Below are 27,507 nucleotides of genomic sequence, written 5' to 3'. Positions count from 1 at the left end.
GAGTGCCTGGCGTGCTCTGGTCCAGGGGGTCACGAAAAGTCGGACACAGCTAAACATCTAAACAACAACAACTTAGGATCTCTGCAAGATTTTTCTCTGCTTTATTGATATCTCCTCTTATTTCATCAGCACAAAACCAGGGCTTGGAATTTGCCATTTGGCCAAGCCGTCACAGGCCGAAGAGGTCCACCTATTCCTGTTTCCCTTTTACCTGTTGCCAACTTGTTTGCTGACGGCCCCATGGGTGCTTCTCAACCTGCTTGCATGCCAGCCCACCAACCTTTTGCCCCCCCCCCCAAATAATGGGCCCCGATCCGGTTACTCAGAAACTCTGTGCCAAAAACTCCGTGTGTGCAGGTAGTGCGGAGGAGAGCCTTAAGGGAATGGTGTGGGTTTTTCGCCAGCGTGGACCCTATCGCTCTTTTCTGCCGGTGTGTTTGGTTGCCAACTTACCAGGAGGGAGAGAATTTAGGCACCCTTCTGGCGCCTGCGCTTTTGAAACGGCTGCTCAGGTCTGCCGTCGAACTTTTGCATAGCATGGGGAACCAATCAACCCCCTGGGATGTTCGGGTTGCCAACTTACCAGGGGGGAGAGAATTTAAGCGTCCTTCTGGCACCTGCGCTTTTTAAACGGCTGCTCGGGTCTGCTGTCGGACTTTCGCATAGCATGGGGAACCAACCACCCTCCCCGCTAAAAATCTGCAGGCCGGGGTTCTGTTAACGGCAGAAGAGCACGGACAATTCGTAGAGGGGATAGTGGCAACCACAATGCGACCCCAATCCTGGGATTCCTGCGATAAAAGAACTCAAAAAGGCAACATCTGCACGAAGTTAAAGAGTCTGTTTCCTGCCTTTCCCAAATTCTTTTTTTCTTTTTTTTGGGGGGGGGGTGCAGCAATCTTAGAGGTGCAAAACACATCGTGCAGTTATAACGGGCATCGCTGCCTCCGAGGAAACGATAAAAAATAAAAAATAAAAATGGACCGAGGGGGAAATGTCCGGCCAATGATCTCCATCGCCGCAAAAGTTCAAAAGCAAAAGGCTTTTCAGAAAGGAGGAAGGCGATTTCGGACAAACGGCGGAAGCGAGTCTTTCTGCCCCCCGGAAAAAGAGACATGACTTCAGGCAAAAGTTCAGGCCGCGTCCTCGTAGGTGTAATGGTTCCGATCCGGCTCGCTGAGGGGCATGTTGGGCTTGTGAGTGGGGGCGTCAGCACATAGGGACGGGGGACGGTGCTTGAAGAAGTCGGAGACGTAGCGAACCTGGAGAGGAGGGAAATTAATAATAATAATAATAATAATAATAATAATAATAATAATTTATTATTTGTACCCCGCCCATCTGGCTGGGTTTCCCCAGCCACTCTGGGCGGCTTCCACAGAGACCAAAAATACACTAAAATGTCACACATTAAAAACTTCCCTGAACAGGGCTGCCTTAAGATGCCATCTGAATGTCAGGTAGTTGTTTATCTCTGTGACATCTGTTGGGAGGGCGTTCCACAGGGCGGGCGCCACTACCAAGAAGGCCCTCTGCCTGGTGCCCTGTGACTTGGCTTCTCGCAATGGGGGAACCGCCAGAAGGCCCTCAGAGCTGGACCTCAGCGTCCGGGTAGAACGATGGGGGCACAATTACCCCATTCAGGACCAGGGAGTCCTCCACACCAGCCCGCCCCCTGTCCCCCAAAAACAGTCCTTCTGTCTTGTCAGGATTCAACCTCAATTAAGCGCCGCGTTTGCAGGATAAATCCCAGCACCGGCCCTCCCAGGGGGCAGAGCTAGGCAGCTGCCTCGGGCGGCAAATACTGAGGGGCTGACAGCGAAAAGGGACTGGGAGGAAGCAGTGAAACCCCTGGTGGAATCCGTCCCACCAGCCCTGGGCAGAGCGCATATTCAGACGCAGGGAATATTGTCTCGCAGGTTACAACACTGGTTGTCAGCACAGGACCCTGGTGTTCAGGGGTCTGCAATGGTTGCTGATCTGCGGCCGGTCTGAGCTCAAGGTGTTACTATATAAAACACATACACACACCCAACTTGGGACCAGTTTACCTGCGAGATTGCCTTGCCCGCAGGAACCCGCTTAAACCGCTCTGTTTGGTGGAATAGGCCCTGCTTAAACGTGCTGCCGTGGGACGCGGGTGGCGCTGTGGGTTAAACCACAGAGCCTAGGGCTTGCCGATCAGAAAGTCGGCAGTTCGAATCCCCGCAATGACGGGGTGAGCTCCCGTTGCTCGGTCCCTGCTCCTGCCAACCTAGCAGTTCGAAAGCACATCAAGTGCAAGTAGATAAATAGGTACCACTCCAGCGGGAAGGTAAACGGCGTTTCCGTGCGCTGCTCTGGTTCGCCAGAAGCGGCTCAGTCCTGCTGGCCACAGGACCCGGAAGCTGTACGCCGGCTCCCTTGGCCAGTAAAGCGAGATGAGCGCCGCAACCCCAGAGTCGGCCACGACTAGACCTAATGGTCAGGGGTCCCTTTACCTTTAAACGTGCCGCCATAACCCCTGCTCCATGTTTGTAAGAACTTGACTTTGCAACTCCCTGCCTATAGACATCAAGCAGCTGGGTGCCTCTGCTGGACTTGTTCCGGCGCCTGCTAATATAAACTGCCTGATTCTGACAATGTTTAGAAAGCGGAGGCCATTTTAATCCATTTCAGTATTTTTGCATGTTTCCTCGTTTTACCCTTCTTTAAACAACTTTGAGGTTTTCTGTGTGTGTGTTTTGTTTTGTTTCTTTTTACAATCAAACAATATACAGTGCTACCTCGGGTTACATACGCTTCAGGTTACATACTCTGCTAACCCACTTTGCTTCAGGATGAGAACAGAAATCGGGCTCCGGCAGTGCGGCAGCAGCAGGAGGCCCCATTAGCTAAAGCGGTGCTTCAGGTTAAGAACAGTTTCAGGTTAAGTACGGACCTCCGGAACGAATTAAGTACATAACCTGAGGTACCACTGTATATATTTTATGAAATGAAGACCACGAACAGTGACATCACGGAATGTTCGCAGGCATTCCAGCCAATCGGAAGCAGGAACAGAACCGCAAGGGGACTAATTTAGGAGCTGTGTGTTAGGGAGAGAGTGGGCGAAGGCAGGACGGCACCCGGCCGGAATTCGAACTCGGTTCTATGCACCCACAGCCTGGCAGGGCCCTGGGGGGGGCCCTGATGGACTATGCCCCCTTCCCACCTCAGCCCCGCCCCCCGAAAGAGACTTACGATGAGGATAGCAATCAGCATTCCTTGCAGGAGCCCCATTAACACGTCGCTCCAGTGATGTTTATAGTCCGAGACCCGGGTGTAGCCCACAAAGATGGCGAAGGAGATGAGGAAGAACTGGATGGTAGGGCGAACCAGGCGTGCCCATCGACCAACCAGGCGTGCTTGGACGTAGAGCTGGAAGGAGAGAAAGAGAGAAAGGATTGGCTGCGGAGCAGATTTCTTCTTGAAAGACCTGCATTGGCTCCCAGTACGTTTCCGAGCGCAATTCAAAGTGTTGGTGCTGACCTTGAAAACCCTAAACGGCAGAATCCGAGACCAGGGAGAAGAGTCGATGGAAGAGGATTGGAAAAAATTCAAAGTATATTTACAGAAATATTGCAAAATTAATGAATGCTAGAAGTATGTTGGAATGAAGATACATGGTTTTAGCAGAAGGGTTATTAAGAATTATATGAATATTAAGTGTTAATGTGTTTAAGTGGAAAATTTAAAGTTAAATTGTGTTAGGATAAATTATAGAATAAAAATTGAAGAGGAGGGAAAGGATTTGTTGAACCAGATAATTTGAACTAGAATACAAAAAGGGAGGTGTGAGGAAGTCGAGGAAATAAGCTAATGAAAGATTTAGATATAAAATTTGGATGTGTGTGTTTTGTTTTATGCTGTATTGTTGTATTGGTTTTTTTCTTTCTTTCTTTTTTCTTATTGTTGATGTATTGTTTGTGGAACTCATGTATTGTTTTTTTTTTTCATTGTTTTTCTTTTTATAATTATAAAATATCTAATAAAATTTTATTAAAAAAAAGAAAAAAGAAAGCCCTAAACGGCCCAGTATACCTGAATGAGCATCTCCACTCCCATCGTCCAGCCCGGACACTGAGGTCCAGCTCCGAGGGCCTTCTGGCGGTTCCCTCCCTGCAAGAAGTGAGGCTACAGGGAAACAGGCACAGGGCCTTGTCGGTGGTGGCGCCCGCCCTGTGGAACGCCCTCCCACCAGATGTCAAAGAGAAAAAGAACTACCAAACTTTCAGAAGACACCTGAAGGCAGCCCTGTTTAGGGAAGCTTTTAATGTTTAATAGGTTACTGTATTTTAGGGTTTTGTTGGAAGCCGCTCAGAGTAGCTGGGGAAACCCGGCCAGATGGGCGGGGTATAAATAATAATTTATTATTATTATACCTTTAGTGCCAGCATATAGAGTTTACATGTTCTTTTATGTTAGCATTCAGAACCAGGATGGCGTAACGGTTTGCGGGTTGGACTCTGACCTGGGTGAGACCATGAATCTCACTGCTCACTGCCTCAGCCCAGTATCCCTGAAGGAGCATCTCCGCCCCCATCGTTCAGCCCAGACACCGGGGTCCATCTCCGAGGGCCTTCTGGCAGTTCCCTCCCTGCGAGAAGCGAGGTTACAGGGAACCAGGCAGAGGGCCTTCTCGGTGGTGGCACCCGCCCTATGGAACACCCTCCCACCAGATGTCAAGGAAATAAACAGCTATCTGACTTTTAGAAGACGTCTGAAGGCAGCTCTGTTTAGGGAAGTTTTTAATGGTTGATGTTTTATCGCTTTATTATTATTATTATTATTATTATTATTATTATTATTCTGATGGGAGCTGCCCAGGGTGGCTGGGGAAACCTAGCCAGATGGGCGGGGTATAAATAATAAATTATGACGATGATGTCTTAACCCAAACTCTGGAGATGGTAAGGATCGAACCCAGAACCTTCTGGGTTCAAAACAAGCCTTCTGCCACCGAGCAAAGTTTCCAAAAGTCGGGCAACAAACGGCACACTTACTGCTAGGAACATCATGCAGTACATTCCAAATGAGGAGTGTCCGGAATAGAAAGATAACCTAGGAGGGGGAAAAAGAGAGAGATTACAAATAATAATTAAAAAATAAACACATCTTCGGGTTCAAAAAGTACTTGGCAGGCAACTGTTTTTGGGATGGATCTACACACATGAAAAACACCACTATAAATAAGTAAGAAATCAAATCATCCTAACAAAAGGTGGGGGGAAAACACTATGTAAAATCGCACAGAAAAGTTTTCTGCTCTACTGCGCCATCTGGTGGTGCACATTTGTAACACATTCAAAATGTTGTTTTTTGACTAATGTAGTGGCGTCGTTGGAGTGAAGGGGTCTGGTGCTGCCTGGTGGAACGGATCCAGAGGGTCATTTAGTCTGTCTGACCCGCTGCAACGCTGGGTTCTTTCGAACCTGCAACCCTAAGATTAAGCGGCTCAGGCTCCACTATGTTGTTCAAATGCCCTTTAGGAAGTGTGAGATGGAAGCATCCAAAATAAATAGAAACTGTTAACTTCTATTGCGAAGATCATGGCCACTGGGCCCATCACCTTCTGGCAAATAGAAGGGGAAGAAATGGAGGCAGTGAGAGATTTTACTATCTTGGGCTCCATGATCACTGCAGATGGTGACAGTCACGAAATTAAAAGACGCCTGCTTCTTGGGAGAAAAGCAATGACAAACCTAGACAGCATCTTAAAAAGCAGAGACATCACCTTGCCGACAAAGGTCCGTATAGTTAAAGCCATGATTTTCCCAGTAGTGATGTATGGAAGTGAGAGCTGGACCATAAAGAAGGCTGATCGCTGAAGAATGGATGCTTTTGAATTCTGGGGCTGGAGGAGACTCTTGAGAGTCCCATGGACTGCAAGAAGATCAAACCTATCCACTCTGAAGGAAATCAGCCCTGAGTGCTCACTGGAAGGACAGATCCTGAAGCTGAGGCTCCAAGACTTTGGCCACCTCATGAGAAGAGAGGACTCCCTGGAAAAGACCCTGGTGCTGGGAAAGATGGAGGGCACAAGGAGAAGGGGACGACGGAGGACGAGATGGTGGGACAGTGTTCTTGAAGCTACCAGCATGAGTTTGACCAAACTGCGGGAGGCAGTGGAGGACAGGAGGGCCTGGCACTCAGGGCTGATTTCCTTCAGAATGGAGAGGTTTGATCTTCTTGCAGTCCATGGGACTCTCAAGAGTCTCCTCCAGCACCATAACTCAAAAGCATCCATTCTTCGGTGATCAGCCTTCTTTATGGTCCAGCTCTCACTTCCATACATCACTACTGGGAAAACCAGAGCTTTTACTATACGGACCTTTGTTGGCAAGATTATGTCTCTGCTTTTGAAGATGCTGTCTAGGTTGGTTGCTGTTGGTGTTCTTAAATCTCAATAAAAAGCATTTGAAGAAAAAAAAAAAACTGTTAACTTGACCGCTCCACTCAGCCTGGCAGTGCCCGCTCTGGAGCAGCTGCCAAGATATCGAGTCCTTCTGCCCAGCCTACTCCTTCCCCCCTTACCTGGACTCTGTGATGTCTTTGGCATTGCCCTGGCAGATGTCTTCCAGCTGGACATAAACCGAACAGTTGACTTTCGACCAATCGGGATTGCAGACCGCCAGGAAGTTGGGCCTCAGGCGCCCAATCATGTACTTCGCCAGGTCTGTCAGCGATTGGCTGATGGCGCCGCCAAACAGAAAGGTCCCCACCACCTTGTATAGGGCGGCCAGGTAATTGTTGAACTTGGAGCGAGAGTACAGACGCTCAGTGTAGACCAGGTATGCTTCACCGGCAGAAATCTACAAACGGATATATATATAGGAATCATAAAAGTGTAGAGTTGGGACCCTGAGGGTCATCTAGTTCAACCCCCTGCAGTGCTGTTATCTTTTTACCCCAAGTGGGATTCGAACTCGCAGCCCCGAGATTAAGCCTCATGCTCTACCAACTGAGCTATTGAGAGAGAGATTGATTAATGGACCTAAATTAGTCATGTGCCTTCATTTTAATGGGATTAATGGACCTAGGATGGATCTACAGACAGGGGGGGGTAACGCTCTAAATAAGTAAGAAATTAAATCGTTTTAACAGAAGGGAAAAAATCGCTATGGAAAATCGCACAGAAATTTCTTTTGCTCTCTGGCGCCATCTGGTGTTGCATGTTTATAATGCATTAGAAACACTGTGTTTTTTGTTTTGTTTTGTTCTTTACTAATGTAAAACTTTAATACCAAAACTTTAATAAGGAATGGGTACTTTAATAACATATCTTAAGAACCATTATAAGCAGTTAAAATCGTTAGCAGGATTGGAGTAACGCTTGTAGTTTAATGGTGAATTTTGGACATAATGGAGATGTAAAAGATTTGGATTATCATAAAAGGTGCAGGATTTAACAGACTACTGTATTTTAATACTTTGTTGGAAGCTGCCCAGAGTGGCTGGGGAAACCCAGCCAGATGGGTGGGGTATAAATAATAAATTATTATTATTATTATTATTATTATTATTATTATACAAAGGTGAGGGGGGAAGTCCAGGAGATTCTATAGAATCTTGTTTCTATGTTGTATGTTGGGTATGTGACTGTAAAACTTTGATTTGAAAACCAGACTGTCTGGCCAGTGTGGTGCATGCTCTGGTTATCTCCCGCTTGGACTACTGCAATGCGCTCTCCGTGGGGCTACCTTTGAAGGTGACCTGGAAACTACAACTAATCCAGAATGCGGCACCTAGACTAGTGACTGGGAGCCGCCGCCGAGACCATACAGCGCCGGTCTACTCTAAAGACCTACTCTGGCTCCCAGTACGTTTCCGAGAACAATTCAAAGTGTTGGTGCTGAACTTTAAAGCCCTAAATGGCCCAGTATACCTGAAGGAGCGTCTCCACCCCCATTGTCCAGCCCGGACACTGAGGTCCAGCTCCGAGGGCCTTCTGGCGGTTCCCTCCCTGCTAGAAGCGAGGTTACAGGGAACCAGGCAGAGGGCCTTCTCGGTGGTGGCGCCCTCCCACCAGATGTCAAAGAGAAAAACAACTACCAGACTTTTAGAAGACATCTGAAGGCAGCCCTGTTCAGGGAAGCTTTTAATGTCGAGTAGGTGATTGTATTTTAATATTCTGTTGGAAGCCGCCCAGAGTGGCTGGGGAAACCCAGCCAGATGGGTGGGGGATAAATATATTTTAATTTTCCTTTAAAGTAGAAGCTCGCAGAAGGAGCTTGGGGGTCCTCAGCCTCGCAGGGCTGTTGTAAGGATCCGAGTGTGAGAGCCGCTCCCCTGCTATCATAACCACTATTTTCCTTACGATGAGAACAGTGCACGGAATCGTCACGCCGGCCATTGCTCCGTGCGTGATGGTGTCTGACTTGTACGGATAGCGGATGGAGGTGTCTTCGCAATAGAAGCCCCTCTTGTACGGGGAGTTCACGAGCGTCAGGATGATGAACGGCAGGGAGGCTGGAAGAGCAGAGAAGAAAGAAAGAAGACTGTGAGGAGGAGTGAGCCGTGTAAGTTTATTACAGTCATAAGGGACCCCTGACCATTAGGTCCAGTCGTGGCCGACTCTGGGGTTGCGGCGCTCATCTCGTTTTACTGGCCGAGGGAGCCGGCGTACAGCTTCCGGGTCATGTGGCCAGCAGGACTAAGCCGCTTCTGGCGAACCAGAGCAGCGCACGGAAACGCCGTTTATCTTCCCGCCGGAGTGGTACCTATTTATCTACTTGCACTTTGACGTGCTTTTGAACTGCTAGGTTGGCAGGAGCAGGGACCGAGCAACGGGAGCTCACCCCGTCACGGGGATTTTGAACCGCCGACCTTCTGATCAGCAAGTCCTAGGCTCTGTGTTTTACAGTCATACCTTGGGATAAATATGCTTCAGGTTGAGCGCTATCGGGTTGCGCTCCGCCGCGATCCGGAAGTAACGGAGCGTGTTACTTCCGGGTTTCACCACTCGCGCATGTGCAGACGGTCAAAATGTCGCGTCTTACGTTATGTTCAGAATGCAAACGGGGCTCCGGAACGGATCCCGTTCGCATCCAGAGGTACCACTCCTCGGGTTAAGTACTTAATTCGTTCCGGAGGTCCATTCTTAACCTGAAACTGTTCTTAACCTGAAGCACCACTTTAGCTAAAGGGGCCTCCTGCTGCCACAGGAGCATAATTTCTGTTCTCATCCTGAAGCAAAGTTCGTAACCCGAGGTACTATTTCTGGGTTAGCGGAGTCTGTAACCTGAAGCGTATGTAACCCGAGGTACCACTGTAGTGAGATTTTCAGGAGGTGGGTTGTCATGAGAGAGAGAGAGAGAGAGAGTAAGAGAAAGAAAAAAAGAAAGAAGAAAGAAAGAGAGAAAGAGAGAAGGAAGGAAGGAAGGAAGGAAGGAAGGAAGGAAGGAAGGAAGGAAGAAGGAAGGAAGGAAGGAAGGAAGGAAGGAAAGAAAGAAAGAAAGAAAGAAAGAAAGAAAGAAAGAAAGAAAGAAAGAAAAGAGAGAGAGAGGGAGAGAGAGAGGGGGGGGTGGGGAAGAGAAAGAAAAAAAGAAGGAAAAAAGAAAGAAAGAAAGAGAGAGAGGAGGGGGAAGAAAGAAAGAAAGAAAGAAAGAAGAGAGAGGGAGAGAAAGAAAGAAGAGAAAGAGAAAGGAAAGGAAAGGAAAGGAAAGGAAAGGAAAGAAAAGAAAAGAAAAGAAAAGAAAAGAAAAGAAAAGAAAAACCGCTAAGTGTTTTAATCCTGGATGATGGGGAGCGAGACAGGGCCTTGCCCAGGCCGCTAGAGGGGCCCCCTGAGCCCAGAGCTCCCAGATTAAAAGTGTGACACTGTTTTGCGCTCGGGCACAGAACCCGGAGGGGCAGGGCACTCCCAATGTCAACAAGCCCTTCGCCCGCCCCCTTTTATGAGGGCTCGCCCAACTCTTCTGTAGACGCGCTTACTTGCCTAACCGGTTCTAAGCAGGAGGGGGAAGGGGGGTGGAAGAAGGAGGCAGCCTTTGATCGCCAACTGCTCTCGCTTTCCACTTTCCACCTGCAGAGGAAGAAAGCCCAAACCAACAACTCCATAAATTTCAGGACCGTCTCGCCGGATCAGGGCCCGACTCTGAATCTCAGGGCTGTGGGTCTCTGAGCATGCACAGAGCGCCCCCAGCCTCGCAGGGTTGTCGTGGGGGTGGAGGGAGGAGCAGGAGAACCACTTAGATGCCATTCCTTTGAGAAACAGGTGGACCATAAATGCTCTTAATGTCGCGGTTGTGGGTTCGAATCCCGCATTCCAGGGGGGGTTGGACTAGATGACCCTGGAAGTCCTTTTTCAGTCCTATGATTCTATGTTGCCTGACCCCAAAACCGCTGGAGAACTGGCCACAAATGATATTTATATCCTTCCTCGCTCATGCAAAAACTATATGGGAGAAACTAACCCGAGTCGTGGGACGCGGGCGGTGCTGTGGGTTAAACCACAGAGCGTAGGGCTTGCCGATCAGAAGGTCGGCGGTTCGAATCCCCGCAATGACGGGGTGAGCTCCCGTTGCTCGGTCCCTGCTCCTGCCAACCTAGCAGTTCGAAAGCACGTCAAAGTGCAAGTAGATAAATAGGTACCACTCTGGTGGGAAGGTAAACGGCGTTTCCGTGCGCTGCTCTGGTTTGCCAGAAGCAGCTTAGTCCTGCTGGCCACATGACCCGGAAGCTGTACGCTGGCTCCCTCGGCCAGTAAAGCGAGATGAGCGCTGCAACCCCAGAGTCGGTCACGACTGGACCTAATGGTCAGTCCTACCTTTACCTTTAACCCCAGTCAGGTGATCTCTAAACATAAGCTTTTACTCACTTTTACATAAGTAAAAGCTTATGTTTAGAGATCACCTGACTGAGGTTTCATTGTTGTTGTTGTTTAGTCATTTAGTCGTGTCCGCCTCTTCGTGACCCCCTGGACCAGAGCACGCCAGGCCCTCCTGTCTTCCACTGCCTCCCACAGTTTGGTCAAACTCATGCTGGTAGCTTCGAGAACACTGTCCCACCATCTCGTCCTCTGTCGTCCCCTTCTCCTTGCGCCCTCCATCTTCCCCAACATCAGGGTCTTTTCCAGGGAGTCTTCTGTTCTCATGAGGTGGCCAAAGTCTTGGAGCCTCAGCTTCAGGATCTGTCCTTCCAGTGAGCACTCAGGGCTGATTTCCTTCAGAATGGAGAGGTTTGATCTTCTTGCAGTCCATGGGACTCTCAAGAGTCTCCTCCAGCACCAGAATTCAAAAGCATCCATTCTTTGGCAATCAGCCTTCTTTATGCTCCAGCTCTCACTTCCATACATCACTACTGGGGAAAACCATAGCTTTAACTATACGGACCTTTGTTGGCAAGGTGATGTCTCTGCTTTTTAAGATGCTGTTTAGCTTTGTCATCGCTTTTCTCCCAAGAAGCAGGCATCTTTTAATTTCGTGACTGCTGTCACCGTCTGCAGTGATCATGGAGCCCAAGAAAGTAAAATCTCTCACTGCCTCCATTTCTTCCCCTTCTATTTGCCAGGAGGTGACTGGGGTTAGATTCCCCTATATAGTTTTTGCGTGAGTGGCTGCCTGAGGAAGCATATATCTATATATGGCAGGAGGAAACAGGTGCCACGGTAAATCCTAACTTTAGAGGCACGTTTAGACTGTTCTATTCCCAGAGGGAAAATGCAATGGGAAAGAATAATTCCGTATCGCCACTTGGGCCCTGACGCCAGCGATGCCCACCTGTGGTTAAACCAGATTTAGGGCTAAGAAGAGCTGCCGAAACTCCAAATTAAACCTTTTGGTGCTTTTCTTAAGAGGCGCTTTATATATATAAAAGATTACGGGGCAGTAGGTAACTATTTTGGGAGAAGTCCTCTTTGCTCTCGCCGGAGCAAGGAGGGTCATCCGATTGTCTCGAGAGAGCTAAAAACAAACACACCTAAAATAAAACCACGTCGGGACGGGGAAGACTTTACGGTGCGATGGGGGAGGTATAATATAAAAATAGGACGTAAATGGGTTAAACGGGGGTGGAGGGGGGGAGAAGGAGGAAATGGGAAACGGGGGGAAGGAGACCGAAGGTTTAAAATACAGGACGGGTGGTGATTTAAAATTGCAGGGAGGTCGTTTCTGCTTCCTTAAAAAGCACAGAGGGAGCTTGATTTCGCGAGTGAAAGCTTCTTAATTTGGAGGAAACGGCATAAAAAGCTGGCTTTTTCCGGGTGTGTCTGGATAGCTCTCTTCTTCTTTGGCGATCCCTCGTAGCCGAGCAAGATTGTCTTCCATAAACACGGTTTTAACAGTGAGTCCGTAAGTGTCTGTGGAGGCCAGTTCTGGATCCACACATCCTTCCACAGTGGGGACATTGGTTTCCGGGCGGGAGTTGATGCCGGTGAGGGTTTGCCAAGCGTGCCTTCCTCTTAGCACGTTTCTCCCTTGCATCCTGAGTTTGAGCATCTTCAAAGTCCACGACACCTTTGGTAAAGGCTGTTCTCCAACTGGAGCGCTCGCAGGCCAGTGTTTCCCAGTTGCCGGTGTTTATACTACATTTTTTAAAAATTTGCCTTGAGACAGTCTTTAAACCTCTTTTGTTGACCACCAGCATTACGCTTTCCGTTTTCAAGTTCGGAATAGAGGAGTTGCTTTGGAAGACGATCATCAAGCATCCGCACAACATAACCGGTCCAACAAAGTTGATGTTGAAGAATCATCGCTTCCACACTGGTGATCTTTGCTTCTTCCAGTACACTGGCATTAGTTCGCCTGTCTTCCCAAGTGATGTGTAAAAATTTCCGGAGACGCCATTGATGGAATCTTTCGAGGAGTTGGATAGCAGCGCAATGTGCCATTCTCCACCATTTTCTGGTCAAGTTTGCCAGCTGAGCATGAAGGAGGTCTTCTTAGATGATATCACCTGACGTCCGGAGATACACTACTCCTGTACAAGAAGGCTTGTTTGTTTATTTATTATCGACCCTTCGCCCCCAATGAAGGTTACGGCGATCAAAGCACCACGTTGAAAGCAGTTGAAAGCAGGCACGTCCAAAGTCCGTTTCGGGGGTCTAATCTGGCCCGCCGGTCAGTTTAATTCAGCGCTGTGGCAGTTTATTTCTGGGGTAAAATCCTAAAAAAAACCTCAACAGCTTTCGTCGGCCCTCACGGCCCTCCACTATCAAAGTAATAGTGCCACTGTATTCTGCTCTGGTCAGACCTCACCTGGAGTACTGTGTCCAGTTCTGGGCACCACAGTTCAAGAAGGACACTGACAAACTGGAACGTGTCCAGAGGGCGGCAACCAAAATGGTCAAAGGCCTGGAAACGATGCCTTATGAGGAACGGCTAAGGGAGCTGGGCATGTTTAGCCTGAAGAAGAGGAGGTTAAGGGGTGATATGATAGCCATGTTCAAATATATAAAAGGATGTCACATAGAGGAGGGAGAAAGGTGGTTTTCTGCTGCTCCAGAGAAGCGGACACGGAGCAATGGATCCAAACTACAAAAAAGAAGATTCCACCTAAACATTAGGAAGAACTTCCTGACAGTAAGAGCTGTTCGACAGTGGAATTTGCTGCCAAGGAGTGTGGTGGAGTCTCCTTCTTTGGAGGTCTTTAAGCAGAGGCTTGACAACCATATGTCAGGAGTGCTCTGATGGTGTTTCCTGCTTGGCAGGGGGTTGGACTCGATGGCCCTTGTGGTCTCTTCCAACTCTATGATTCTATGATTCTATGAAATCTGGCCCTCTTTGAAAAAAGTTTGGACACCACTGGTAAAGCAGCTTAACAGCCAAAAAAATAAAATGGGTCTGAAAAAGTGTCAAAGGTGCATCTCCATCTTTCCCCGAAAGCTCAAAAATGAAGGTGCCTTGATGCACCTCTGCGGGGAGGAAGAACCACAGAATTAGGGGCTGCCACCGATAAGACCCTCGTGCACACACACCCGGCCACCCCCTGAGCATCTGAGGGTGGAGGAACTACCAAGAGGGCCTCACTCTGCCAATCTCATCACCCAAAGGGGTCTGAATGGAACCAGCCGCTGCAATTGGTACCCAAATTGAGTTTCTGAGTCGTCTTCAAGGGCAGCCCCACAAAGAGCGCATTGCGGTAATCTGGCCCAGGCAAACTTTCCTCCCTGTGATGCCGCCGTCCGAAAGAGCATAGCCTCACAATTCGCCCCCTGTCTCCGAGGCCAGCAGGTTGGCCTCAACTTTCCCCACCTGTAAAATGGGCGTGGAGGTGGTCTCCTTCGGAGACCTCTGTTGGATATAATAACCAAACCAGGTAAATATAATCAAAGCAAAGACAGCCTCAAAGAGAACTGATCTCAATAAGGTTGGTCGAAACGCTGCTGGGATTGAGACTGGGAGAATTAGAACCAGGATAAAACCTGCTGGAAATGTAAGGAGAAGGAGGGGAATTTTATGCATATGTGGTGGACTTGCTCTAAGATCAAAGCCTTCTGGGATATTATATATAATGAATTGAAAATGGTATTTAAGTATAGATGGTTGAATATGCAGAGTTGGCTAAGATGACGGGAAAGATTCAGAATCGACGTGATGAACTGTTCCAAAAAGACTGGGGCAAATTTTTACTTTATATGAAAAATTGTAAACAATTGAAAACGCTCGTAGGTTTTACTCCAATATTATTGGAGTACTACTATTATCGGAGTGCTACAATATATCCAAAACAATGGGAGAAATTGGAAGGATCTCAAGAGAGAAGGCAGTCAGGGACTGGAAGGTGTTTAAAAGATACTTGGAAAACTATATCGAAAAATCAGAACTCCTATTAGAATAAACAAGTTTCGTTTCAAATATTGGAATACTAAATAAGATGGATAACAATGTGTAATAGAAAAAGAAGTATGAAATTAGGTTAAAGGTGTGTGAAAGAAAGTAATAGAAGTGGAAAGAAATTGCAATTGAGTAGATTGGAAGTCTAACACAAAGGTGGGGTGAGGGGGGGGTGATGGGAAAAGGAATTATCTGTGGGATTGAGTGTAGGTAAGTTTGAACATTTTAAAGGATTGTATGAAATGTATGTTTGTATGTCTATTAATGTTGAATTATTTTAACAATAAAAATTTATTATAAAAAGAAAAAAGAAAACGCTCGTAGGTTTTAATTGAAATGTTTGGTATTGGGAATTTAAGGAACTGATTTACACAGAAGAAGGCGATTGCTAAAAGACTGACATAGGGTAAAAAAAGTGGATATAGGTATGCGAAGAAATTGGTAATGGTGTGTGGAAGTCTGTCAGAGGGAGGGAAGGAAGTTGATGCTTTAAGTTTTGGGAAATGATATACAACGAATTGAAGAAAATGCTCCATTTAACATTTGTTAAAAAACCCGAGGCATTTTTGTTGGGGGTTGTAGGGAAAGACCTGCCCAAAAAGTTGAAAAACATCTTCATGTATGCGACAACGGCCGCGAGAGTTCTGGTAGCACAAGGATGGAAGACTGAAGAAACCCCAACTAAAGAATCATGGCAAGAAAAATTGACGGACTATGCAGAACTGGCAAAACTGACATACAAGCTACGGGAAAAGGATAACTGTGACTTTAAGGATGAATGGGAACCCTTTACAAAGTATCTGAAGACGCAACAAAGCGAACTGCTTGGCAGGTTTTGAATAAACATTCACAAACTTTTTATTCAGCTAAATAGTTTGAGGATCTATACAACTTTGTAACATGCAGAAAACAGCATTCTTAGAGAAACCAAAGACTGGAAGTCGGGGGGTGGGGTGGGTGGGTTTTGCGTGGGAGGGGGGGGGAAAGAGGAAAAATGGGGGGGGGACACAAGGATGATACGTTTTTGGATAATATGTCTTGTTATAAAGGTAAAGGTACCCCTGCCCATACGGGCCAGTCTTGACAGACTCTAGGGTTGTGCGCCCATCTCACTCAAGAGGCCGGGGGCCAGCGCTGTCCGGAGACACTTCCGGGTCACGTGGCCAGCGTGACATTGCTGCTCTGGCGAACCAGAGCCGTACACGGAAACGCCGTTTACCTTCCCGCTAGTAAGCGGTCCCTATTTATCTACTTGCACCCAGGGGTGCTTTCAAACTGCTAGGTTGGCAGGCGCTGGGACCGAACAACGGGAGCGCACCCCGCCACGGGGATTCGAACCGCCGACCTTTCGATCGGCAAGCCCCAGGTGCTGAGGCTTTTACCCACAGCGCCACCTGCGTCCCGACATGTCTTGTTATAATTTTGAATAAAAAAAAGTTATGGATTTTATTTTCTTTATTTTTGACATGCAATGAAATTTAGAAAACTTAATAAAAAATTATATATATATATATATATATATATACTGTGAGAACGCGGGTTCAAACCCCGAGTAAGCCACAAAAATCCAGCCCGGCAGACCTTAGTTTGCCCACCCATGGCTTTCAGAGTGCGGTGAATGCAAAAAGCAAAAGTGCTTGGGCTAGGCTCAAGATAAAACAGCAAGAGAAAGTTGCTCAATCCAGGTGGATTGTCTGCATTCCATACCTGCCCAGCCAAAGTTCTCGCCAAAGCCACAAGCGAGTTTCAAAGGCAGCCCACGCCAAGCCTTCTCAGGCAGAAAACCACACCCCGATGAAGAGCTAACAAGAGTCGGCAGACGGGCAGAGCTCTCTCTCTCTCTCGAATCCGGATCTTTTGATCCGGCAGCTCGTTCCAGAGACTCTGAGCCAGCCTCTTCTCTCAGGAAGTACCTGCAGGATCAGGCCCAGCTGGCCCAAACTCCTGTTCTCGCAATGCAGGCGAGAAACCTGCAAGCGGGTTCCGAGCGCAAAAGCACACGCTCCCCTAGGGGCATAGCGTGGAGGGCGGGTTGCCGGGCCCCGGGCACATTTTTCATGTGCACATTTGGCTCCTCACGCCGCCCTGACAGACACCAGCTGCTTTGCGAGAGATGATCCGAGGGCTGCATTGGCCTGCCGAGCTCACAGTGCGAGGGAGGGCGCTTCGGCAGCGAGGCCTGGGCTGATGTAGCGCCATTACGTGCCCCGGGACACAGCAAACCGTGCTACGCCACTGCTCTCCCTCCCTGCAGTTTCCCGCAACCGGTGTTCAGAAACGTCTTCATCGGTGGAGGCAGAGCACAGAGAATTGGTCTAATCCTCTTTTGAAGTTGGCGGGTGTTGCTTCCTCTTGCAGCAGGGAGTTCCGCTGTTCAAACTATCCGCCTCACGAAGAAGTTTATCTGTCCCGAACCGCCCGACATTCGGCTTCTCTGGGTGCTCACAAGATGCAAGAAAACCCTTCCTCCGTTGCTGCGTATACCGTATTTTTTGCTCTATAAGACTCACTTTTCCCCTCCTAAAAAGTAAGGGGAAATGTGTGTGCGTCTTATGGAGCGAATGCAGGCTGCGCAGCTATCCCAGAAGCCAGAACAGCAAGAGGGATTGCTGCTTTCCCTGCACAGCGATCCCTCTTGCTGTTCTGGCTTCTGAGATTTAGATTTTTTTTTCTTGTTTTCCTCCTCCAAAAACTAGGTGCGTCTTGTGGTCTGGTGCGTCTTATAGGACGAAAAATACGATAATTTTGCAACCTTCTATCACGTCGCCTCTCACTCGACTTTTCTCTAAATGAAAAAGCCCCCCCCCCCCACCCTTCATAGCTGTCAACTTTCCCCCGTTTCTTAATCCTAATCGGAATAAGGGAATTTCCCTTTTAAAAAGGGAACAGTTGACAGCTATGCCCCCAATTCTGTAACCTTTCCTCCTTGGGTAGTTGCTCCCTCGCCGTAGAGCACACATGTCCAAAGTCCGTTTCGGGGGCCTAATCCGTCCCGCTGGTCGATTTAATCTGGCCCCTGTTGCAGTATATGTCCTGGGGTAAAGGTAAAGCGACCCCTGACCATTAGGTCCAGTCGTGGCCGACTCTGGGGTTGCGGCGCTCATCTCGCTTTATTGGCCGAGGGAGCCGGCGTACAGCTTCCGGGTCATGTGGCCAGCAGGACAAAGCCGCTTCTGGTGAACCAGAGCAGCGCACGGAAACGCCATTTACCTTCCCGCCGGAGAGGTACCTATTTATCTACTTGCGTTTTGATGTGCTTTTGAACTGCTAGGTTAGCAGGAGCAGGGACCGAGCAACGGGAGCTCACCCCGTCATTGCGGGGATTCGAACCGCCGACCTTCTGATCGGCAAGCCCTAGGCTCTGTGGTTTAACCCACAGCGCCACCCGCGTCCCACTTGTCCTGGGGTAAAATCCTTAAAAAAGCTCAACAGCGTCTTTGGTCGGCCCTCACGCGTGATCGCTTCAAATCTGTCCCTCTTTGAAAAAGGTTTGGGTACCCTGCCGTAGAGAATCATATGGATTTTGTTAAATCATCAAATGCGTTTTTATCTAACTGTCTATCCTTCCTCACATTCGCAGCATATTTTGCAGTGGCTTAGGAGAAGGGGAAGACATCTTCAAAGATTGTAAGCATGTGTCTCCAACCTTTACGGGTGTTTACACTTTTTAAAAACCGAACAAACGCTTTGCCGGAGGAATCCGGAGTATCTTTTAGCCGGCAATTAAAAATACTTCCTTAAAGCGATCGGCTCATTCCTGTTCCCATGGCATTTACCTCTCCCAGTCTTCCCAAGGATTTTGGTCCTGAGGCTTTCATTATGATTTCCCTGTTGAATCTTCGTCACGACAACCCTAAAGAGTAGGGCGGACGCTGCATGGTCACTTTGCAAGAACAGCAGTTGTCAAAGGCAGAAAGGTCCATCCATGTCAATGCAAAACGCAGTCATAGAATCATAGAATCATAGAGCTGGAAGAGACCACAAGGGCCATCGAGTCCAACCCCCTGCCAAGCAGGAAACACCATCAGAGCACTCCTGACATATGGTTGTCAAGCCTCTGCTTAAAGACCTCCAAAGAAGGAGACTCCACCACACTCCTTGGCAGCAAATTCCACTGTCAAACAGCTCTTACTGTCAGGAAGTTCTTCCTAATGTTTAGGTGGAATCTTCTTTCTTGTAGTTTGGATCCATTGCTCCGTGTCCGCTTCTCTGGAGCAGCAGAAAACAACCTTTCTCCCTCCTCTAGGTGACATCCTTTTACATATTTGAACATGGCTATCCTATCACGCCTTAACCTCCTCTTCTCCAGGCTAAACATGCCCAGCTCCCTTAGCCGTTCCTCATAAGGCATCGTTTCCAGGCCTTTTCCAGTGGGAGGGTTCAGCTTGCGGAATCGCTTGGTTTCTACACGGGTGGTTTTTAAACAAAGCAAAGCCTTCCTGGCTAAGCAAATCTAGCTGAGGCAAGAGCTTTTGTTGACCCGGCTGCTTCCTAAGCTCCTCCCCAAAACAAATAATAATAATATAATAATAATAATACTAAATTTATTATTTATACCCCGCCCATCTGGCTGGGTTTCCCCAATCACCCTGGGCGGCTTCCAACAAAAGATTAAAAATACATTGGAACGTCAGTCATTAAAAACTTCCCTAAACAATTCAGGACTTAGCATTCCACTACACAGATACTGTCCAATAGCTCCTTGCGCCAACTTCTCCCAGAAGGAAACAACCACAGACAACATTGGCACTAATAATAATAATAATAATAATAATAATAATAATAATAATTTATTCATACCCCACCCATCCAGCTGGGTTTCCCCAGCCACTCTGGGCCGCTCCCAACAGAATACAGTAGTACCTCGCGTTAAGAACTTAGTTCGTTCTGGAGGTCTGTTCTTAACCTGAAACTGTTCTTAACCTGAGGTACTACTTTAGCTAATGGGGCCTCCCTCTGCCACCGCGCCACCGCCATGCGATTTCTGTTCTCATCCTGAAGCAAAGTTCTTAACCCGAGGTACTATTTCTGGGTTAGCGGAATCTGTAACCTGAAGCGTCTGTAACCTGAGGTACCACTGTATTAAAAACACAATTTAACATCAAACATTTAAAACTTCCCTAAAAAGGGCTGCCTTCAGATGTCTTCTAAATGTCAGGTAGTTGTTTATCTCTTTGACATCTGATGGGAGGATGTTCTACAAGGCGGGTGCTACCACCGAGAAGGCCCTGTGCCTGGTTCCCTGTAACCTCACTTCTCGCAGGGAGGGAACTGCCAGAAGGCCCTCGGAGCTGGAGCTCAGTGTCCGGGGTGGATGATGGGGGTAGAGATATGCTTCCTTAGGCAGCCACTCATGCAAAAACTATATGGAGGAATCTAACCCCAGTCATCTCCTGGCAAATAGAAGGGGAAGAAATGGAGGCAGCGAGAGATTTTACTTTCTTGGGCTCCATGATCACTGCAGATGGTGACAGCAGCCGCAAAATTAAAAGACGCCTGCTTCTTGGGAGAAAAGCAATGACAAACCTAGACAGCATCTTAAAAAGCAGAGACATCACCTTGCCAACAAAGGTCCGTATAGTTAAAGCTATGGTTTATGGTTTAGTGATGTATGGAAGCGAGAGCTGGACCATCAAGAAGGCTGATTGCCGAAGAATGGATGCTTTTGAATTCTGGTGCTGGAGGAGACTCTTGAGAGTCCCATGGACTGCAAGAAGATCAAACCTCTCCATTCGGAAGGAAATCAGCCCTGAGTGCTCACTGGAAGGACAGATCCTGAAGCTGAGGCTCCAAGACTTTGGCCACCTCATGAGAAGAGAAGACTCCCTGGAAAAGACCCGGATGTTGGGAAAGATGGAGGGCGCAAGGAGAAGGGGACGACAGAGGACGAGATGGTGGGACAGTGTTCTCGAAGCTACCAGCATGAGTTTGACCAAACTGCAAGAGGCAGTGGAAGACAGGAGGGCGTGGCTTGCTCTGGTCCAGGGGGTCACGAAGAATCGGACACTACTAAACGACTAAACAACAACAATTTATACCCCACCCATCTTGCTGGGATTCCCCAGCAACTCTGGGGAATCCAACAAAATATTAAAATACAGTAATGCATCAAACTTTAAAAGCTTCCCTAAACTAGGGAAAAAACAGCTCCCCCTGAAAGGACTTTTTAGTTTAGAGGAAAAGGTGAAGATCAATAGGACAGAAGTGTATTAAATGATAAACGGCACGGAGAGAGAGGAACTCACGACTTGCAGACATCCAGCAAAGCAGAATGCTCGGAGATTCGGGGCAAGATAAAAAGCCAGGACTTTTTCACGCAGCGTGTCTTTAAACTACGGAACTCCCTGCCACAGGAAACGGCCGTGAATTTAGGTGGTTTTTGATAGAGGATTGGGCATATCCGAGAAGGCCACTGACCATGACAGCTTTCCCAGCGGAGCACCGCGACGCTTCCGAATGCAAGTTCCTGGAAACCACAGCTGGCTCTCGCACTCGGATCCTGGTGAGCAATCATCTCACTGGTTATCGACCACAAGACTAGACAGACCATTGGGCCTGATCCAGGCACCAGGCTCTTCTCAACGTTTCCTGGTGTGCAGTTACATTTTGTAGGGATATGTATTTAATTGCATGGTTCCTGCTTAGCTAATCGACTTTGCCTTCCTTTTCCTCCCAAATTTCCTTAATAAAATACAGGCTTGGTCCCCCAAAAAGTTAAGGAACACAAATCTCTCGGTGGGTTGGATAAAAGGATAGAATAACTTGGTTTCTCGGTGTGCCAAGTTTCCCTAAGACACACAATTTTTGGGGGGCCAAATAAGCAATATTTGGATGATTTCTGGAGCCAAGCATCTTAAGGACACAGAAAGTTGACATTTGATAACCGCCACCTTTTGAGGAGGAGCCTTCGGGTTTGCATTTTATTTCATATTTTTTTTAAAAAAATGGCAATAAACAAGTACAGATTTTCCCCAGAGGGCAAAAGTACTCAGGAGCTGATTGTCATCTTCCCACAGGGCCGAAGGTCGTCTCTCGTTGCAGACGGCCCCTATCATCATTCCCTTCTCATGGCAAACCGAAGTGGTTGAGGGCCTGTCATTTTGAGAGCAAAAGAAGGCCTTTTGGGGGAAAATAAGGGAGCAATTTCTGCACACTTGGGCGAAGAGGGAGGGGGCCTTGTTGTAACCAAAACATAAAGAGAAAAAAGAGCTCTGCAGAATAGCAAGGGGGGCGAGGCAGGGGAACTCCCTGCCACTAGAACCATTCCTCATCTCCCTCTGTATTCTATAGTATAATGTGCAATTAAAATTAATAATAATAATAATAATAATAATAACAACTGTTCCAGATTAATTGGAGACTCTTTATCGTGGGTCGTGAGTTCGAGTCCCACGTTGGGCAAAAGATTCCTGCATTGCAGGGGGTTGGACTTGAGACTCTCAGGGTACCTTTCCAACCTTATAATTCTAGGATTCTATTATTCTAATGGAGGCGGAAGAGCCCTGCAGTCAAATCCTGCTACTGAATGGCTTTGGGAAAGTCTCTCTCTCTCTCCTAAGAACCAATTCATCTGTATAAAACACATTGACACACCCTTCTGATTTGTTGTTTAGTTGTTTAGTCGTGTCCGCCTCTTCCAGACCGCCTCTCCTTGTGCCCTCCATCTTTCCCAACATCAGGGTCTTTTCCAGGGAGTCTTCTCTTCTCATGAGGGGGCCAAAGTCTTGGAGCCTCAGCTTCAGGATCTGTCCTTCCAGTGAGCACTCAGGGCTGATTTCCCTCAGAATGATCCACCTGCAAAATCTGGAGTCCCAGACGAACAATCAGAGTCAATTCGCTTCAGTCCTGGGGTTCAAATTCATGAGCCTTGCTGGGAATGGGAGACGTCGCATAGTTCAACTACGGAACTCACCGCCACTGGTGACGACAATGGCTTGGCTTCAATATAGGATTGGACAAACTGTGGGTAGGAGAGGGCTATCGATGGCGACTAGCCAGGGTGACTATGGTCTGCCTCCAGGGTCAGAGGCAGCAATGCTTCTGAACGCCACTCGCCGGAAACTCCAGGAAGAGAGAGTTGTTTTCGAATCCTGCTTGCAGCTTTCCTAAAGGCATCTTGTTGGGTGCGAAACTCTCCTTCCTTGGAGGTTTTTCAGCAGAGCTTGGAGGGCCATCTGTCGGGGATGTTTCAGCCCAGATTCCTGTATCGCAAGGGGTTGGACTGGATGACCCCCAGGCCGTCCAACTCGACCACGATTCTTCTTCCCTCTTGGCGATCCCTCGCAGCCGAGTAAGATTGTCTTCCATAAACATGGTTTTAACAGGGAGTCCGTAAGTGACTGTGGAGGCCAATTCTGGATCCACACGTCCTTCCACAGTGGGGACATAGGTTTCCGGGTGGGAGTTGATCACGGTAAGGGTTTGCCAAGCGTGCCTTCCTCTTAGCACGTTTCTCCCTCTTGTCCTGAGTTCGAGTGTCTTCAAAGCTCGTGACACCTTTGGTCAAGGCTGTTCTCCAACTGGAGCGCCCGCAGGCCAGTGTTTCCCAGTTGCTGGAATTTATACAGTCATACCTTGGGTTACAGGGTGGCGCTGTGATTTAAACCACAGAGCCTAGGACTTGCCGATCAGAAGGTCGGCGGTTCGAATCCCCGGTACGGGGTGAGCTCCCGTTGCTCGGTCCCTGCTCCTGCCAACCTAGCAGTTCGAAAGCACGTCAAAGTGCAAGTAGATAAATAGGTATCACTCCGGCGGGAAGGTAAACGGCGTTTCTGTGCGCTGCTCTGGTTTGCCAGAAGCGGCTTAGTCCTGCTGGCCACATGACCCGGAAGCTGTACGCCGGCTCCCTCGGCCAATAAAGCGAGATGAGCACCGCAACCCCAGAATCGGTCGCGACTGGACCTTTGAGCATGCACAGAAGCACCAAATTGCAACCTGTGCATGCGCAGACGTGGGTCTGCGGGTTGCGAACGCTGCAGGTTGAGAACGTGCCTCCCGTACGAATCACGTTCGCAACCTGAGCGCCCACTGCACTACATTTTTTTTAGATTTGCCTTGAGAGAGTCTTTGAACCTCTTTTGTTGACCGCCAGCATTGCGCTTTTCATTTTTAAGTTCGGAATAGAGTGGCTGCTTTGGAAGACGGTAAGTACGTTTCAGAGCACAATTCAAAGTGTTGGTGCTGACCTTTAAAGCCCTAAACAGCCTCGGTCCAGTATACCTGAAGGAGCATCTCCACCTCCATCGTTCTGCCCGGACACTGAGGTCCAGCTCCGAGGGCCTTCTGGCGGTTCCCTCCCTGTGAGAAGCCAAGTTACAGGCAACCAGGCAGAGGGCCTTCTCGGTGGTGGCACCCGCCCTGTGGAACGCCCTCCCACCAGATGTCAAAGAGAACAACAACTACCAGACTTTTAGAAGACATCTGAAGGCAGCCCTGTTCAGGGAAGCTTTTAATGTTTGATGCATTCATGTATTTTAATATTTTGTGGGAAGCCGCCCAGAGTGGCTGGGGAAGCCCAGCCAGATGGGCGGGGTATAAGTAATAAATTATTATTATTATTATTTTTAGTCAGGCATCCACACAACATGACCAGTCCAACGATTGATCCAGCAGGGCTCCTTCTGGGCTTCTCATTTGCTCCAAGGCTCTCGCTCTACATCGGTTTAAAGGTCTGGTAATCAACCTTGACAGGCAAATACGGGCAGGGCGGTTTGGCCCCTGCCGGAAGCCAAAAAGTCACTTCCAGGAATCTCAAAGTGAAGACAAACCTGTCCCCCTTCCTGGCCAGAGGGCAGGGAGCAGACTGTAATGTTGCTGACCGGGCCGGGCTCACGTTCCCCACCCCTTCCCCTTCACCCAGTGCCCTGTCCTAGAAAGGGACCCCATGCGGTCATCTATCCCAACCCCCCGAAAGGCCCTGGGGGGAAAGCCAGCTCCAGAAAGCAAATGCACACAAAGATCTGTGCATGCTGCCGGTCAGGGCCTGTCTTGATAAGAGGGCGTTTACCAAGTTCCTCTTTCAATCAGCCAACATGAGGACTAAAACCTTGCTTTCCCTTTTAAAGCAACGCCTCCCAAACTGTTGCTGGATCACAACTCCCATTGTCCCTAGCTAGCAAGACCAGCTCAGTTGGCAGATGCCGAATCGCAGGGATGTGGGTTCGAGCCCCACGTGGAGCAAAAAGATTCCGGGGTTGGGCTAGATGACCCGCAGGGTCCCATTCCGACTCTACAGTTTTTTTATGATTGCATGAGAAACCCTGGCGTGCTGCTGCCGGTCAGAGTTGGAAATGCCAGGCTAGATTGATCAACGGCCTGACTTGAGAGAAGGCAGGCTCCGATGCAAACCAGACCTCTGTTTGGAAACGATGAGGACTAGAATCTTGCGTTAATCTCTTCCCACTTGCACCAAGACTGCAGCACACCACCGGCCAGGGGAGCTAAAGGCTGCTGGACCGAGTGGTTCTGGGGTCTTATATATGTGAGTTTTACTCCAAACTATCAGGGACGCGGGTGGCGCTGTGGGTTAAACCACAGAGCCTAGGACTTGCCGATCACAAGGTCGGCGGTTCGAATCCCCGCAATGACGGGGTGAGCTCCCGTTGCTCGGTCCCTGCTCCTGCCAACCTAGCAGTTCGAAAGCATGCCAGTGCAAGTAGATAAATAGGTACCGCTCCGGCGGGAAGGTAAACGGCGTTTCCATGCGCTGCTCTGGTTCGCCAGAAGCGGCTTAGTCCTGCTGGCCACATGACCCGGAAGCTGTATGCCAGCTCCGTCGGCCAGTAAAGCGAGATGAGCGCCGCAAGCCCAGAGTCGGCCACCTAATGGTCAGGGGTCCCTTTACCCTTTACCTTTATCATAACCTGCCCCGGGGACCATTCAGTCGGCAGGAAGGATATTATAATTCCGAGCAAAGAACGGAACAGCCGTGGGTCAAACCGATTTGAATCCAGATCGCCTTCCAGCCACCCATTCCATCATCAGCCTCCGCGCCCACCCCCACAAAAAAACAGCAGCATTAGAAAACGGCTCCCTGGTCCGCCTTTTAGGGTTATGGTTACAAATCGCGGAATTAAGACCCTAGGCATTCGACAGACAAGCGGAAAGGGCATTTCTTGGAAACAAGATCAAAACCAGAGAATCGCAGAATTGTGGAGTCATTCAGTCTAGGCTGATTTCTACAGCGGCGCTGGGTTCGAATCTTCCCTCCGTCGTGGTTTATTTTAGGGGGGGGGGCAATCCGTCACAGAGGAAGCAAAAGGAGGAATTCAGATGAGCTGGCATGCGAACCAAGCCAACGTTTCTTTGCACTGGGGGGGGGGGCAGGGAGTGGTCCTTCACCCCCCCCTTCTCCACCCCCCCCAGATGGTATCAATAAAACCTCAGGGCCACCCCCCCCCCTTTGCGGTAGCAAATGAGAAGATGACATAACTTGCAACAAAAGGAGACCAAATTAGGAAAATATGGGCTGTGTGGGTGTGTGACACCCCCCCCCCCCCCGCAAAGCCAAGAAGTTGACTGTATAATGGATTTCATCATTCCTTGCTGAGGATCTGAATTGGGGGGGGGGGGTTTAATTATTTTTTTTAAAGGCACAGACATGCTTAACTGGAGTAGCAGACTACCCACATGTGTTTCTATAGGGTGGGGGTCCCGGGGAAAAAGGAAGTTAACTCAGAGCCCCCCTCCCCATTTAAAACCCAGAGTGTCTCAAGTTAGGCAAATATCCCAGATTTTTTTTTTCCGGGGGGGGGGGCGTTCAGCAAAAGCAGTCGGGGGAGAGCAATTCCTAGAAGACCCTCTCCATAAAGTGTTTTTTTTCTGGGGGGGGGGAAAGGAATTTGCAAAAGCCACGCCTGTTATTCACAATTTTTTGCGGGTGTCCTGGTTAGTTTAGCTGGGCGAAAATGGGGCGCGCACCCCCGGTTCCTCGTTGGTGAATTTTTTTTTTGGGGGGGGGGGAGATGGAGGCGACTTGGGCCAGGCTGCTTAGTCTTAGATGGGCAGCTTTGACTGGGGGGGTTTCAAGGAGATGCCCCCCTTTCCCCATTTCCAGGCGCGTAAAGGGACGGATAAATTTGGGGAGGGGGTTCAAACGCAGACAGAACAGGGGACAGGGAAGTGGGGGGGGGGCTAATAGTGTGGTTTTTTTGGAGGGGGGGCGAGTTTTCCTTACCAACCACGAGGCACAGGACATCCAGCGCCAGGAACAGCCTCGTTGCGCGCTCCATCGTTCCGCGGCCGCGGGGGATGCGCTCCGGCGCAGGCGGCGGCAGCAGCGACGCCTCTCACATCGCCGGAGAAAGACCCGCGGAAGATCCGCGTCCGCTGGCCGCAACCCTGGGAGTTAAGGAGTCGGGAGGAAGCCAGAAGGCGGAGCCGGGTCTGCCCAGGGGCGGGCGGGAAGGCGAGGGGCCGGGCTGCTGGGACTCAGCCCTCCCTCCGGAGCCAGATCTCCTCCATTGCCTCTCTCCCGGTTGTCGTGGCTCCGAGCATGTGCAGAGTGTCTTTCCATGCTTCCCGCGAGGGGCAGCCGTCGAATCATCAACGGGAGAGCAATGCGCTTTGGGGCATGTGCAGTGGCGTGGCGTGGGTTGTCAGCACCCGGGGCAAGGCAAGTAATTTGCGCCCCCTAACCCTAACCCCCAGATGTTGCGCCCGGTGCGGCCGCCCCCCCCTGCACCCCCCACGCTACGCCACTGGGCATGTGCAG

General features: G+C 49.1%; 1 protein-coding gene across 1 annotated transcript; it reads right to left on the bottom strand.

Annotated features, from left to right (window-relative positions):
• Positions 1–78: 78 nt before the first annotated feature.
• Positions 79–27,175, bottom strand: PLPP2 (phospholipid phosphatase 2). The gene is made up of 6 exons (XM_083421893.1): positions 26,971–27,175; positions 8,339–8,490; positions 6,556–6,833; positions 5,025–5,082; positions 3,223–3,399; positions 79–1,262 (listed from the first exon to the last, which is right to left on the bottom strand). The coding sequence occupies exons 1-6, from the start codon at positions 27,023–27,025 to the stop codon at positions 1,134–1,136; spliced, it is 849 nt and encodes a 282-aa protein (XP_083278019.1). The 5' UTR covers positions 27,026–27,175; the 3' UTR covers positions 79–1,133.
• Positions 27,176–27,507: the final 332 nt, after the last annotated feature.

The sequence above is a fragment of the Podarcis tiliguerta genome (assembly GCF_965153285.1).
Source record: "Podarcis tiliguerta genome assembly, chromosome: 18".
Taxonomy (NCBI): Eukaryota; Metazoa; Chordata; class Lepidosauria; order Squamata; family Lacertidae; genus Podarcis; species Podarcis tiliguerta.
The sequence above is the reverse complement of the archived record's forward strand: the minus strand, read 5'-3'. Positions and strand labels throughout refer to the sequence as shown.